The sequence below is a fragment of the Vigna unguiculata genome, chromosome 4, assembly GCF_037176805.1.
Source record: "Vigna unguiculata cultivar grain cowpea cultivar isolate G323 ecotype 2 chromosome 4, ASM3717680v1, whole genome shotgun sequence".
Lineage (NCBI taxonomy): Eukaryota > Viridiplantae > Streptophyta > Magnoliopsida > Fabales > Fabaceae > Vigna > Vigna unguiculata.
Genome location: NC_140795.1, coordinates 33,923,710 through 33,939,434, shown reverse-complemented (window position 1 = coordinate 33,939,434; position 15,725 = coordinate 33,923,710). Strand labels below are relative to the sequence as shown.

The 15,725-nt window shown below is 35.2% G+C and overlaps 1 protein-coding gene across 3 annotated transcripts; it reads left to right on the top strand.

Annotated features, from left to right (window-relative positions):
• The first annotated feature begins 7,020 nt into the window (after nucleotides 1-7,020).
• On the top strand, nucleotides 7,021-15,220 carry LOC114182304 (Cysteine proteinases superfamily protein). 3 transcript variants are annotated; one of them, XR_003604057.2, is made up of 11 exons: nucleotides 7,021-7,235; nucleotides 7,758-7,995; nucleotides 9,117-9,190; nucleotides 11,391-11,445; nucleotides 11,534-11,608; nucleotides 12,080-12,153; nucleotides 12,282-12,330; nucleotides 13,789-13,873; nucleotides 14,351-14,407; nucleotides 14,516-14,629; nucleotides 15,103-15,220. XR_003604057.2 is itself a non-coding variant. In XM_028069153.2 (10 exons), exons 2-10 carry the CDS (start codon nucleotides 7,825-7,827, stop codon nucleotides 14,560-14,562), a joined length of 687 nt encoding a protein of 228 aa, XP_027924954.1. In that variant the 5' UTR covers nucleotides 7,021-7,235; nucleotides 7,758-7,824; the 3' UTR covers nucleotides 14,563-15,101. The 3 variants fall into 3 exon arrangements, 1 of the variants encoding a protein (XP_027924954.1); XR_014994609.1 differs by lacking the exon at nucleotides 15,103-15,220 and adding an exon at nucleotides 14,945-15,101; XM_028069153.2 differs by lacking the exon at nucleotides 15,103-15,220 and having other exon boundaries at nucleotides 14,516-15,101.
• Nucleotides 15,221-15,725: the final 505 nt, after the last annotated feature.

The window sequence follows — 15,725 nt, the reverse complement described above, 5'->3', positions numbered from 1 at the left end:
TTATGTAGTTGAGTTCAACTTAAAGATATGAAAGTGTATTTACTTGTCATGGATGCATATTTTACGTGGATTGAGTGTCTTGTGTAAATAGGTTCATTGGAACATATTCTAGAGTGCCAAATACTAGTAAATTACTAGTTACTGGTGTGGCATCTAGCGAATCGGTGTAAACGCTAGGAGATAGGCCACAAGGTGAACTCTAGAGTAAAACTTGAGAGTTGGCATTTGGCGACGGAAGTGGTCCCGCCAAGCGTTGCATTGTAGAACTGGGCTTGGACCAAAATCCAGTGGGTTGGCGCCCGGTGGCGCCAAGTGTTCTACGAAGTGGTCTAGAACACGAGTTAACTTAGCGATGTGGATGTTGTGCTAGGCGGTTTTGGATGCAGTGATGGATTACGCCAGGGATTCTACACATCTTTGGATGGAGGTCTTGATGCGATGCTTTGATAGGGCCCCAGTTACGAGTGCAACTTGTATTGGGGCAACACGCGACCACTTGAGGTTGTAGCCTGGTGGTTTTGGAAGTCAAGTGGAGTGTAAGAGATCGTGGCTTATACGGATGGGTTCTGGAAGATTGCCCTCCTCGGTGTTATCCGACGAGTTTGGTAGTCTTGGGACAAATACAGACTGTTATTTGTATTGGGAAACTCTAGTTGGTGTTGCGGATCGTGGCCGTGGCAAATTTATTCCCACGTGTGGACTATTAGGTGGTGGCCTGTAGTCGGAGGGGCGAGTAGAGACTCATGGCAACAAGGATTGATCAATGTAATCATCAAAGGGTGTAGAATCAAGAGGCGTCCAGAGGAAGATTTGGAAGTCGAGGATCAAGGATTTTGGCTTGTGAGTCTTAGGAAAAACATCGCTCTTACGGGGTTTTGGTGAACATGTAAGGGTTGTGCTCTTGCCGGGTTTTGGTGAGCAGGCAAGGGTGGTTGCTTGTAAGTCTTAAGAAAAGTAATGCTCTTACCAGGTTTTGGTGAATAGGTAAGGGTTGTTGCTTGCTCTTCCTAGTAGGCATTGGGGCGTAGGAAAGGAAACTAGTTGGTTATGAGAGAATAATATACTATGTGATGAGACTTGGGAGTATTAGAACTATTGGAATATTGTATGGTTATTTATTATATTGTGTAGTGCAGTTTTATTCTATTGAGCTCACCTTATCTGCTTCTATTTGGCGATGATCGTGTAATGCGTTACACGGGAGGAGATGATGTTATAGGTGGTGCTGGTGAAGCATAAATTCGGGGAGGGGCTAGCTTGGGGAAAAGGCTTTGTGATGTTTTCTTATTCTTTGGATTTTAAACATTTTGTAAACATTTATCTTACCAGACTCAGAGTTTGTAATCGTCAATCATAGTTTGTGGATTTTGATTTATTGCGATATAATAAATGTTGTAATTTTCCCGCGTTTTGGGAAAAGGAATTATTATAAATGCGATTTTATACTTATTTCCTACCTTAATTATTTAAATTAGTAATATCCGACCAAGATGTTACACCAAGTACCTAGGTAGGGTTTCCAAGTCTCTCAACAAATATATTTTAACCTTAAGAGATAAAGACTTGTCTAAAATTCCTACTAAATTTAATGGTTGCATTAATAAGTTTGTACTTAGTTTTCTATCAACTCCACAAGTGCTAAAAGACCTAGAACAAACTAACTTAGCAAATAAAATAAGACAAAAGAAGGTTTAGTTGTCTACAATAAACCCTTCTGTATTCTTTAGTATCGTCCATACACATTATGTTGAAAATCCATTCAAGATTATTTTGAAACAACATAAGGCCACTATTGCAATCAATAAAAATACTCTTACTTACAAATGCCCATGTCATTCAATTGATATAAGGTGTATACGTCTTAGGAGCCATATCTTGTTTGAGGTATCCTTTCTCCACACGTTAGTACAAATACTTACATTGTTTGGTGTTTATTACAGAATGAAATTTGATCTGGGAAGAAATAAACACCATGCTCAACAATAAAGGAGTAGCTAGAATCAAAAGGATCATGTGGTGTTGAAGAAAGATATCTACCCTCTAGATATCTTCAAGAGGGAGGAGATTATGACTTAGACATAAACATAGGCCCAATCAAAGGCCCATAAGTATGTTGAGAAGGCTACAATAAGAGATGGAACTTCAAGAGCCCAACGGGCTTCAAATGTTATTCTCATGAGCTAAGAAAGATATCAAGATATGATAGGTATGTCATAACTCATTAGTATAGATTTAAATTGGGCCAAGTGTTTAGGCCATGCTTTCAAAATAAATTGTACAAAAGCATTGAAAAGTAGATTGGATCACAACTCACCTAGCTTTTGAAATTGGATCTAATCAAGCCCAATTCCAAAAGCCTAGGCTGAGTTTATGTCTAGCTTAAGCCATGCCTTGCACATTTGCACATGTGGTAAATGAGGAAGGCGTGACACCTCCATGTGGCAAGTGATCCAAAATTTTGTGGATCTTAGATATGTTAAATTAGATACGTCTAATATATGCCAACCAAGAGGAGGGGAGGTGGATTGGTTCTGTAAGATTTTTACTGATTTAAAAAAATCTTGATTTTATTTTCAATCTTTATAAACCCATTAATCAATTTTCCAGTTCTGTGTTAATGGAGTTCAATCAATTAGGAATAGCGTAAGAGATGAAAGAAACAAGAGAACACAATGATTTTTATATTGATTCGATTATAAACGAATCTACGTCTAGTTATCTTCTAGCAACCTGAGCTAGAAGATTTTCACTATATCGAAGAGTTTACAAGAATTACAAGTACTCCTTAATAATTCTAAACCCTATAACATTAAGAACTTGATAACCATATCAAGAATTACTCTCTAATGCAATGCTACACACAATTCCATCAAGAACATTCACCTACACAATGAATAATAATGAAACGAAATGTAATTCAAAAAGAACAAGGGACAAATATACCTAATTTTTGTGCAGATATGAAAATTGATCCTAGTACCAAGCGTGACCTCTAAGATAGGCTTCATCATCAATCTCTTTGAATACCCATCAGGATAATCTCTCAAGAATGCAAGAACTCAGTGTTTCTCAAACTCTCGAAAATTTCTTCTTGATTCAATATCTCGTCTTTTTCAAACTCAGTTGAGATTTGTTTTGAAAGGGGAATTCTACTGGTTAGATTAATGGATTAGGTGTTTTACCTAATGGATTATCGTGACTGAATTTTGATTGCAATGGTTGTAGTGCACTTCGATAATCCATTAATATGTTATGTAAAGCTTATTTGCACATATTCCATAATTAGATAGCTGACCATGTAGTTCAAGCTTGGCTTACATTTATTCCAAGCATGCATTATTCATTCAAATGAAATATCTAACTTACAACTAGAGGCAATGCCTAAATACGTTGCTTGACTTTGGACATCATCAAAACTTTAATTGAGTGAGTAAGCTCCCCCTATCAACAAGATCTAGATATAGATCTAGACACACATGTTTCATTTTGCATGGCTGAATTTGCATCTCATTTCATGTAGCATTTAGCTTGTATCTAAGAGTTTGTTTTCTACTATAAATGAGGGTCTCCTCCTCTTGTTAAGACACTCTTGAATGTGCAATGTTATACTGTTGAGCTTATTCCACAAACATTCTTTGAGAGTCAACTAACTCGAGTATTCTTATAGAATCTCCTCTAGCACTCATCCTCTAAGATTGACCCAAACTTCTCAAAATTTCTCCACCACCACTCAATCCCATTACCTAAGAGTGTGTTTGGATAGAGTATTTTAATGAAGTAATTCATTTTTTTGAAGAATTTAGATTTCTTTGTAATGAAATGCTTTGTTTGGATACAGAAATTAAAAAACATTTTAAATATAAGCATTTTTTTGAGAAATTTCAATTAGCTAAATTAGTAGAAATTCAAATACCCTCAAAATAGGTGGAATTTGAAATTCTTCTCACTCAACCTCACATTCTAGACTCTATGGTAGGCCCGATGACACAAATGGGACCGACGACCCAAATGGGCTCAACGATCCAGATGGGGCTGACGACCCAAATAGGCTCGACGATCCAGACGGGTCCGACAACCCAAACGAGCCCGATGACCTAGACGGGTCCGACGACCCATACGGGTTCGACGACCTGAATGGGTTCGATGATCCAGACGGGCCCTTCCGTCGACCCGAACGAGCCCGACGACCCGAACGGGCCTTACGGCCAGAACGGGGTAGACTATCCAGACAAGACCAATGAACTGACGGGGCCGACAATCCAGATGGGTCCGACGACCCGGATGAGCTTGACGACCCGGACGGGCCCTACGACACAGACTACCCGACGACTCGAACGAGCCCTTCCAAATCGTCAGGCCTGACGACCCGAACGGCCCGACAACCTGGACGAGTCCGACAAGCTAGACGAGTTTGATGACCTGGACATGCCCGACGACCCAGACGGACCCTTCCAAACCGTCAAGCATGACGATCCAAACGGGCCCGATGACATGGACGGTCCCAACGACACAGACGGGCCCTACGACTCAAACGAGTCAAACTATCCGGACGAGCCCGACGACCCAGACGGGCCTGACAGTTTGGAAGGCCCGTCCGAGTCATCGGACCCGTCCAGGTCGTCGGCCTGTCCAAGTCGTCGGACCCGTCCGTGTCGTCGGACCCTTCTTGATCGTCGGGTTTACAAATTTATCATGAACTCAAAACATAATTAAGCCTAAAATAATATTGTTAAAATTAAATTTTATCTCACAATAAATTCAAAATTTTTTCAAACAAGAAATTGAAATGTAAGGTATTTTAATTTCCTCATCCAAACAAATTATTTAAAAAATGAATGAAATTTAATTTCAAGGAACTCAAATGCAAAGCATTTCAATTTCTAAGCATTGTTGAAATGCTCCATCCAAACATGTTTTGAGTTCATGATAAATTTGTAAACCCGACGATTAAGAAGGGCCCGACAACACGGACGAATCCGACGACCCGGACGGATCCGACGACCCGGACGGGCTCGACGACCTAGACGGGTCGACGACCTGGACAGGTCTGACGACTTGGACGGGCCTTCCAAACCATCGGGCCCGTCTGGGTCGTCGGGCTCGTCTAGATAGTTTGACTCGTCCAAGTCGTTGGGCCCGTTTGTGTCGTTGGGACCGTCCATGTCGTCGGACTCGTCTGGATCGTCAGGCTTGACGGTTTGGAAGGGTCCGCCCGGGTTGTCAGGCCCGTCTAGGTCGTCAGACCCGTCTAGGTTGTCGGGCCCGTCTGGGTCGTCGGACTCGACGGTTTGGGAGGGCCCGTCCGGGTCATCAGGCTCATCCGGGTCGTCGGGCCCGTTTGGGGTCGTCGGACTCGTCTGGATTTTCGGGCCCGTCAGATCATTGGTCTTGTCCGGACAGTCTGCCCCGTCCGAATCGTCGGGCCATTCTGGGTCATCAGGCCCGTTCTGGTCGTAAGGCCTATTCGAGTCGTCAGGCCCGTTCGGGTCGACGGACGGGCTCGTCTGGATTATCGAGCCCATTTAGCTCGTTGAACCTATCTGGTTCGTCGAGCCCATCTGGGTCGTCGTGCCCGTCTGGGTCGTCGGGCCCGTCGGGCTTGTTTAGGTCATCAAACCCGTCTGGATCGTCGAGCCCATTCGGGTCGTTGGACCCGTCTGGGTCGTCGGCCCTGTTTGAGTCGTCAGACCCGTTTGGATCATCGAGCCCATTTGGGTTGTCGGACCCGTCTGAATCGTCGGTCCCGTTTGAGTCATCGGGCCTACCAAAAAGTCTAGAATGTGAGGTTGAGTGAGAAGAATTTCAAATTCCACCTATTTTGAGGGCATTTGAATTTCTATTAATTTAGCTAATTGAAATCCCTCAAAAAAATGCTTGCATTTGAAATGCTTTTTAATTTTTGTATCCAAACAAAACATTTCATTACAAAAAAAATCTAAATTCTTTAAAAAAATAATTACTTCATTAAAATGCTCTATCTAAACACACTCTAAAGCTTCTAATATGCATTTGCTTCCGCTCAAATACTCCATGGGGCCTCCTCATTCCAACCAACACGTCCAAAAAGGGTCATCATTTTTCTTGTTATTTTATTTCAATCCTTTTGATTGTCCATTTAAACACATGATTTTTAAAATTTTGTAAAAAATCTTTTATTATTCAAATGAAATTATATGATGACACTTTTTTTCTTCTTTCTTTTCGTTTTTTATATTGAATAATAAATTAGTAAATATCTAAGGATCAATTAATGGAATTAAGATCAAATAATACAAATTAAATTATTGATTCTTTCCTTCAAAATATCTTTTCTTTTTCATTTTGATGTTGTTCTCAGTGATATCAACTTACATTTATGAAATTAAAATCAAAATTAGAAATCAATTGAATCTTGACAAATCTTATATTATATGAATGTAAAACACATAGGGACAAACAACAGAAATTTATTGTTAATATAAATGTGTTTAACATGTCACAATTACCATTAGTATAATATCTTTTTGCACATTTAACGGATTCTTAACAAAGTTAAAAACTAATAGAAGTCATTTATTATATTAAGAATATTTTATTTTATCACATGAAAAAATAATTCTTCAATACTATAGAATGAAAAGTACATATCTAACTTGGTGATTTCTATCGCGAAGAACAGAACATGTGGTTGAAAGTGAACCAATAATTACCGACCGCCAGATTTATAACAAAATATTTAACGAATAGGATATATTCCATTAATGGTGGAAATAAGAAAATTGCTTAACCGTCTCTACAGAAATAGAAACAAAGTCCTCATATCAAACGGTGATTAGTTTGATTATTAGATTAATTTGTTTAATTAATTATATTTAACTAATGAAGTTTGTGTTGTTTAATTCTATAATCTTTCAATCCGGTGCGTTCAATATATTGTATAATATATCTGATGGTTATGATTAATTGGCCACCATGAACAACTTTTCGTAGTGGTTCACGGTAGAATTCAGCATATTATTTAGATCTGTTTTTAATCCCTTACTTTAGCGTTAGTGTGCGTCGAAAAAGTAACAAAAGTAACGTGTCGTCTGCATTGACATTCAAGTTATCGTCTCTCACCAACCGAAAAAACGCGGAATTGAAACCTTCTGTATTTAACTCTCACACCTCACTGCTACCTTCTTCTTAACCGTACCTATTCATTGCATCCTCGATTTGCATCAAGAAATCATTCTTCACTCGCATCACAATCACAGGTTTTTCTTCTTCTTCTTCTTCTTCTTCTCTTAAATATAATTTCAATTACAAAATTGTCGTCTTTGTTTCACGGGATTAGATTTCGTTGATTGTTCACGAACCCTTTTGTGATTGTTTTTATGGGTTGTGATCAGAATCTTGATCTGATTGCGTGTTATGAACTATCTAGCTCTAATTGAATGTCATTCGTTTATCATCAATAGATATCGGTTTGTTTATGTTGTTATTTTGGCGTATGCTTTGAAGGATTTGCAAATTGTTGTTTTATGTCGTTGATTCGGATCATGAAATTGGACTTGATAATCGTATTTGAACATTTCGCATTATAATTTTCTTTATCATACCCATATATGCTTTTACAGTCACCGATTTCGCCTCTCAATTGTTGCATTTTATATGTTTGCGATGCTTTGTTCGGTGTTCTAACTAGACTTTTGGGAGAGATGCAGTGAGATCATCAATGGTTTAAAAATCGAGATTGTGAAATGTTCCATGACCTTGGACTTTTTTTTTGTTTTCAGGTTCAGTTGTTGTTTATTGTTGTGAAATTTTGTCTTTAGTTTGAAACTTCAAGTTCCGGCTCAGGATATGAGGAATGGAAATCAGACCGAGTATTCGGGTGAAAGTTCTGCTTCAACATCTCTTAGCAGTCAGCAGGATGTGGAGGACGACCAGATGATTGCTCTTGTGCTGTCAGAAGAGTATGCCAAATTAGATGGAGCAGTTGCCCGGCGCCTTACCAACTTGGAACCTGTTCCTGTAAGAATTCCCCGTAGAATTCCTACTTTTTGGACTAAAACTTTTAGATTTTCAGTGTTTGACTTGTTATGGTTATATCCATTCATTTTTAAAATTTGAGGACCAAAATTAATCAAAGTTTTGGATAGGAATGAATTCCAATTTCATGTTAAAGTTCAGAGACTAAAACTATCCTTAACTTTTATATGAAAGCATGCATTATAAACTCTATTTATCTTTCTAGATAGTAATAGCTTAAGCTTTTAATAATGTTACTCTATGACAATGTGGTCCAGATTTTGATTCTTTTTTCACATTCTTTCCAAATAAAAGTTCAATTTTAACAAAAGGTAGGATAGATAGGTTCATTATCCAGTTCAATAGGGCGGAAATTCAATCTGTTTATCTGATTACCATCCAATCCATCTAGATATAAATCCAATCAATCAATCCATCCAATATAAAAGTAAAGGTTAGTGAATTGGTAGGACTAAATCACTATTTATTATTGAATGGATTATGGACCGTTTAACATGTTTTGTAATATATTGGATCAAGTAGTCTAAAGTTCATTGATTGGGCCTAAATCTTTAAGGGATGAGCGTTGGATCTTTCCATGTTTAGTGTGAGAAGTATATAAATATAGAACTTCGTTTTATATTAGTTTTTTTGAAAAATGAAATTATATACTTGAAACAGATTGAATGGTTTTTTGTTAAATGGGGGTAATGGATGGGTTGGAATTTATTAATACATTTTAACAGATAATAAATGGATTACTGTTTTTTCCCCACATGTCCATTATAATTTAATTCAAAATTGCCAACATCCATTTAATATCCCTTATGTTCAAGCCTCTAGGTTCTTGGGTGAGTTGTGAGGTCCATTTAATCTTTTTTGTGAGAATTGGTTCAGGACGTATATAATGCTTTGAAAGGACAGAACGGTTCTAGCTTTGCTTTCTTTGTATTCTGTGGTATAATAACTTATGCTTAATTAGCTTTGTCATCACACTGAAAAGTAGACAAAAATTGTGTAATTGTTCTCTCCCTTCCTCGAGAAGCATAGGAGGGAAATATATCTTAGTTTTGCTTTTTTTGTTTTGTTTAATTTCTTCTAATGAAAACTTCTCGAAATTACAGCATGTTCCCCGGATAAATTCCTTTATCCCCACTGTAAATGATGCCAGTATGGATCACCAGCGTCTGCTTCAGAGGTGTGTGTTCCTCCTATCTTGAATGTACTATTTCTTATGTGAATATTCTAAAACTTTATTTTTCTATGGACCCCTTTGGTAAAAGATGGATGTTAAAACAATAGCCATGAGCAGAAAAGAAGAACTTTTATTATTTACCATTTGTAATTTAAAGCAAAACTAGTCAAGTAAATATGTTTAAATATGAATAACTACAAACAGAAACAACGCGATTACTTAAATGAAAATGAATTGGGACAGAAAAGTTCTTTGTAGCCATGTAGAGAGTTGGAGGCAAGCTTTAGTTATAGCAGAACATTTGGGAGGTCATGTAGTAGTGGTTGGAAAAATAAAAAAAAATTAAGCTGCTACAAAAAGCTGTTGCTGAGAGCAATATACTGGCATTCTTTCTAAATCTTGGAATAAACGATGTTAGGGATTTGCAGTAACTCATCATCAGTGAAATGTAAAACAAATGTCATATGGTGAAATCGATTAGCAACCTTTTTGTATCAGGATTTCAGCATGCAAGTAATTGCTGTTTTTTTTTTTTTGTTTGTCAGGCAGGTACTGTTTGTTAATTATAGAGAGACTATATATGCATATTCTGAAACTGTATCTAAAATGGCTGGAAAAGTTTAAACAAGATAGGATATAATTTGGTTATTTTGAGCAAATCCAAAATCTTTATGACGAAACCAATAATTAGTTCCCACACGTGGGTTGAATGGAATCCTATGCATAAATGCACAAATAAGTTAATAGAATAATAGAAAAAGCTTTTATTATGTCACTTAAATTCTATATAAATTCTTGAACCAAAGAGTTTATAAAAACAAATTATTGATTATCAGGAATAGAGTAACTTAGAATAAAGAAACATATTATATTTATGGACAAGTGTAAAAATGTGTTTATCTTTGTTGTTTGTTTTGATTAATTGGAATGTTTTTTCATAGAATCCATTACAAAGGTTCTGTCGATGTGTTTTCAAACATTCCTTTACCATTTAATACAAATAGTCCGTAAAATTCTGTGAATTCGTTTTAGAATACTCTTTTCTTTATTATTATTCAAGAAAATTTTGGATTGACTAGTATTCCATTAATTAATAAACCAAAATTTCAAACTTTTCTTAAATTGTGAAAGAGATATGCCGGGGCAAAAGGATTATAGTTGTAAGATATAGAAGGGGAATGATTTTTTTTTTCTCATTTTTCGTCTTTAATGAACTCATCTTCATCTCATTCATCAACTCTGTATGATAATAACCTTTCTATCTAGTATAAGCTCCATTACAAGTCATAGATAGACAATCTGGATTCTGTTTTCTCATTTTTTAACATAAACTTCTGGAGTTAGTCTTTTCCTTTTGAATCATTTAATACAAATAGTTCCTAAAATTCTGTGAATTCCTTTTAGAATACTTTTTTCTTTATTACCATTTGAGAAAATTACGGATTGACTAGTATTCCTCTAATTAATAAACCAAGATGTCCGGACTTTTCTTAATTGTGAAAGAGCTACGCTAGGGCAAAAGGATTATAGTTGTAACATATAGGAGGGGAATGTTTTTTTTTTTTTTCTCATTTTTCGTCTTTAATGAACTCATCTTCATCTCATTCATCAGCTCTGTATGAGAAAAACCTTTCTATCTAGTATAAGCTCTATTACAAGTCATAGATAGACAATCTAGATTCTGTTTTCTCATTTTTTAACATAAACTTCTGGAGTTAGTCTTTTCCTTTTTAATTTAAAAAAAAGGAATACCTAAGTCAAATAAGAAATTGAAAGAATTCAGTCAATTCCAATGAAGAAAAAATATTGTTGCTGAAAAGATATTGATTGCTAAGATTTGAAGATTCGAAGAAGAAATTATTACTTTTTAGAAATACATTGATGATCACTTGACTATAATGTTCATATTTCAAAATCAAATAATGTCCCATCTATCAAAATTGAACATGCAAGTAATGACTAGGTTCTATTCTTTTTGACATGTACTGTTTGTTAATGATAGAAAGACTATATACATATTCTGAACTATTAATAACACAAGATTAGGGCTTTTGAACCTTTGTTCATTTGCTGTTGTTGACCAACATATTGATTTCTCAGGAATCTAGATTTATAAAATAATGTCTATAAGTTTAGCCTATATTCTTGCAATGATTTTGTCTTTGCTATAGGTATTAAACCTATTGTCTCTGCACTTCTCTAGGTTGAATGTCTATGGTTTATGTGAAGTCAAAGTATCTGGCGATGGGAATTGTCAGGTGGGTTATTACAGCAACTGCATATGAGGCATAAGCATTATGACAATACCCCTTTGAATTTGTGATAATTATTCTCCCTACATTGCAGTTCCGTGCACTCTCTGATCAGCTTTATAGGTCACCTGAACACCACAAGCATGTTCGCAAGGAGATAGTAAAACAAGTATGTTGCACTATTGTCTGTCATGGAAAGAATAATTCCCCACAATATGGCAACCTATCTGGAAATTGGTTTTCATGGCTTGTGGTTGTTTTACTTGGTTAACATTAAAAAATGCTTATTTGTAGATGAGCAGTTTTGAATCAATGAAAGCATATTAAAAGAAAGGAGTGGGGAGGGGAGATATTAAGGAACATTTTGTTCTTTTATAGTGTCTGACATTAGAGGACAATTGTTGTTTAAAGAAAAATGTATTAATTTAAATACTAACTGTATACAGGAAGAAGTGTCCTCAATGGAAGAAATTAAAGATTTAGGTTAAATTACTGGCATATTTAGTGATAAAAATTGTTTTTAAATCATGTGAAGGAAGTGGTACAAATCCTTTGTTCTAAACAATATGAAATTTATTAATTATATTATTGCAAATGAAAACTTTGGGACACTTATTTGCATAATGTTTCTCTGTGCCAGCTCAAAGATCACCGTTCCTTGTATGAATGCTATGTTCCGATGAAGTACAAAAAATACCACAAGAAGATGGCTAAGTATGTATCTTTCAAATAAGTCATCACTTAAACCATTGTATTTACAATGAGGCATCTGATTTGTGGATTCTTTAAGTGTCATTTTCATCAGATACACGCTATATTTACCTTATTCTAATGCTTGGCAGATCTGGAGAATGGGGGGACCATATTACATTGCAAGCAGCTGCTGATAATGTTAGTGCTGCTATTTCAAACAGTTTGTTACTTTTGTTGGATGCTACCAATTGATTATTATTTTTATTCATTTTTTCTTAAATATTTAGAATTTTCTTTTCAAACTAAGATGAAAAGGTTCAATTTGATTTTAACTAAAATAGCATTCTTATAGAAAAAGATAATTTAGTACCTTCTCAACTGTGGACATTTGTCCAACTGGGTTATAGAATGATAGAACAGAAAAAATGTCATGTCACCTAGCAAAAGCTATTATTAGCATAGTAATGCATTAGTATTAGATAACATGTATTGCATCTACACATTTATTTATTTATTTTAATTTATGTGTATATATGTGTTTACTATACTTTTGTTTATAGTTGGCCCTTTTAGTAGATTGACTGTTAATCTGTTCCCTTTTCGTGGAGGGGTTTTTGTGGAAATTTTTGTCTTGTATTACTAGTTGAAGGATATTTTGTGTTGTGATCCAAGCCTTGATTTGGATTTCAATGAATATATATTATTTATGTTTATGAAATGATGGTTGAGGGAAGATCATGAGCTATATAGAAATGTAGGTGAACTGGATGTGATTAATCAGAAATTTGATATGCCAGCTAACTTGAACAGATTTTATCAAGATTCCAATGACAAGACAGTGAGGCCAAAACTATTGGGAATACTAGTGTCAGTCAGATGTTAATGAAGAAAAAATCACATTTGAAAGGAATGGAAGATAGGACTATAAATGTGGAAGAGGCCCATAAACCTGATGAGTTAATTTGTTTATGTTTTGGTCAAATTTCATTTTGTGTTTTCTTGCCTAGTCCATTTGATTGCATTGGGGAATTTGAATATATGTGCTACACGGAAGAATGTGTGTGGGAAACCGTAATCAGTATTTTTGTTTAAAAAAAAGTGAGTTTGTATGGTATTCCCATCATTTGCTTTTCCCCTCATTAATTCTGGTTATTGAAGACCTTAAATAATCTTTCCCTTGACAATTGCTTGCTAGGAATTGAGCTTGTGACCTTGCTTTGATACTAGTTATTAGATCAAACACTTATTATTAGGTCAAAAGTTATAGCTTATAATCAGGGTCCTATTCTTTTTACTTAAGAGCATAGAAATCTAAGTGCCATGATTCTATTGTTATTTGGCTCAATTGGCTTCTTTCACAAGACAATTATTGTCACCTATAACATACTTATAACAAAAAATAGTTGAGTTTGCTTATTTTGTGATTTTTAATAGAAGAGAAAAATGCACAATGTTATAGTAATGAAGTATTTATGTGATTGATGTTGATGCAATGACTATATTCTCACAGAAAAGGAAATTTGCATTATCAAATTACCGACTTTTACATCACATATTCTATTGATAAACTTGATGCTTTGTTCTATTGTTAATATAATGATATTTGTTGTGTGATACTTCCAAAATGTCCAATAACGTCTATTGTTTCTGATGTAGTTTGCTGCAAAGATATGCCTTCTAACATCATTCAGAGACACTTGTTTTATCGAAATTTTACCATTGTACCAAGCGCCACAGCGTGGTAAGGCCATCATTATCATTCTTATACCCTGCCATAACTTCATGTAACCTTGAGAGTTTCATTACAAGCAATGAAGGACTTAATAGACATAACATGCCCCATAATTTATATTTTTATACTTTATAGATGTTGTTTGAAGAACGAGTATGTTAGGAACCCAGAATTGTCCTACCTTTATTATTTACATTCCTAACAGAGTATGCATTGCAGTTTCTGAAATGGCGGTACCCCTTAGCTTTCCGCTAGAAGAAAACATTTTAAGTTGAGAAATACATAATTCCAACCAAATATGGTTTTTCCTAAGCAAAGATAGAATACGAGCCTCTTCTAATCGATTTATGTTCATAAATTGACACACTTATAAAATCAAGCCTATAATAATTGAAATATTCTCCGATCTGTAATTTTGAAAATGTGAGTAGTATACAGTAGTACTTTCTTACTTTTTTGTTTCCATTTATTTCCTTAATGATGCAGAACTGTGGTTGAGCTTCTGGTCTGAGGTTCATTACAATTCATTGTATGAAATCCGAGGTTTGTCCACCATAACTTGATCCTTCTTTAGATTGAAACTCAATTACTTTTGGTGTGTTAAATATGACTTTTATTAGTGATTGATTATTACCTCTCCTTTTGTCCTAGATGCACCTATCCAGCCTAAACCAAAGAGGAAACACTGGCTGTTCTAGGAGAGGTAGATAAAAGCATCAGAGTCCTAAGATGTAGGGCTGTGTATACATTCTATATGATTTATAGGTAAAGGAGAAAATGTCCACTACACTACGTTTCGATTTGACTGAGACTTTGGCAAGTAGACCTCTTAACTTCCAATTGAGAATAGACTCGTTTTCTTATATGGAAGACATCTTAATAGTACAACTATCTACTTTTTGTATCAATTTATGTTTATCATACCTTCACACCATCACAAGCATTTGTTTACCAGTTGCAGCTTTTGTTCATCAGTCCCTTGGATGTGCAAAATATATTATGAACAAAAAGTAGCTATTACACATTTTTCAGAGAGCAATCTACAAAACTGAACTGAATATTGAAAATTCTATTTGCCAGAGTATTAAAGATGCAGTAGGTTGTGGACATTTTTTCCTACACATAAAAAGAAGAACTTGAGGGGAAAGAAATCACTTGTATTTTATTTTTCTGTATATTATTATTTACAGCATTCTTGTCATGATTTTTTTATTAATTTATTATTTTATTTGTCTCAGCTCGATGGGGGAGGGCAGTCCATCATGATTTGTATTTTATTTCATTGCTTTGTAAAATGTAAATCATGTATTGATGTATTGATTTACTAAATTTTAAAAATTGTTTGAACCATCCAAATCCTTTGTTTTCCCCCTAGTCATATGCACTAGCCTTTATAAATGCGTATTTGGATAAATAATTTTGGTGCTTATTCAACAAGAACTTATCACGGCCAGTTTATTAGCTAGTCTAGGTAATTTTTTCAAGAAATATTTAGGTAAAATGAATCCTCTCTCATAAATTAAAATAATGCCTTTGTCACCGTTACATGAATACCCTATTGTCGCTGTTGTGAAAGAACAAATAAGTTATCGTTTTTTATGTTCTAGATTAGTTATTCCAAAAAATTTCCAAATTAGTTATTCCGAAAGCCTCTAGAATATCTCTTTCTAGAATGGTGAGATGTAGTGCATTTCGGTATTTTGGATTGGTCAATCTAGAACACTTTTTTTCTGAAATGACAAACCAAAAATAAGTTCTGAAAAAACAATATATCTATACATGTTTTAGATTGGACATTCTAGAACATCTTTTAGATTGTCTAATCCAAAACATGTTTTCAGATTTCGTTTTCAAGAACATG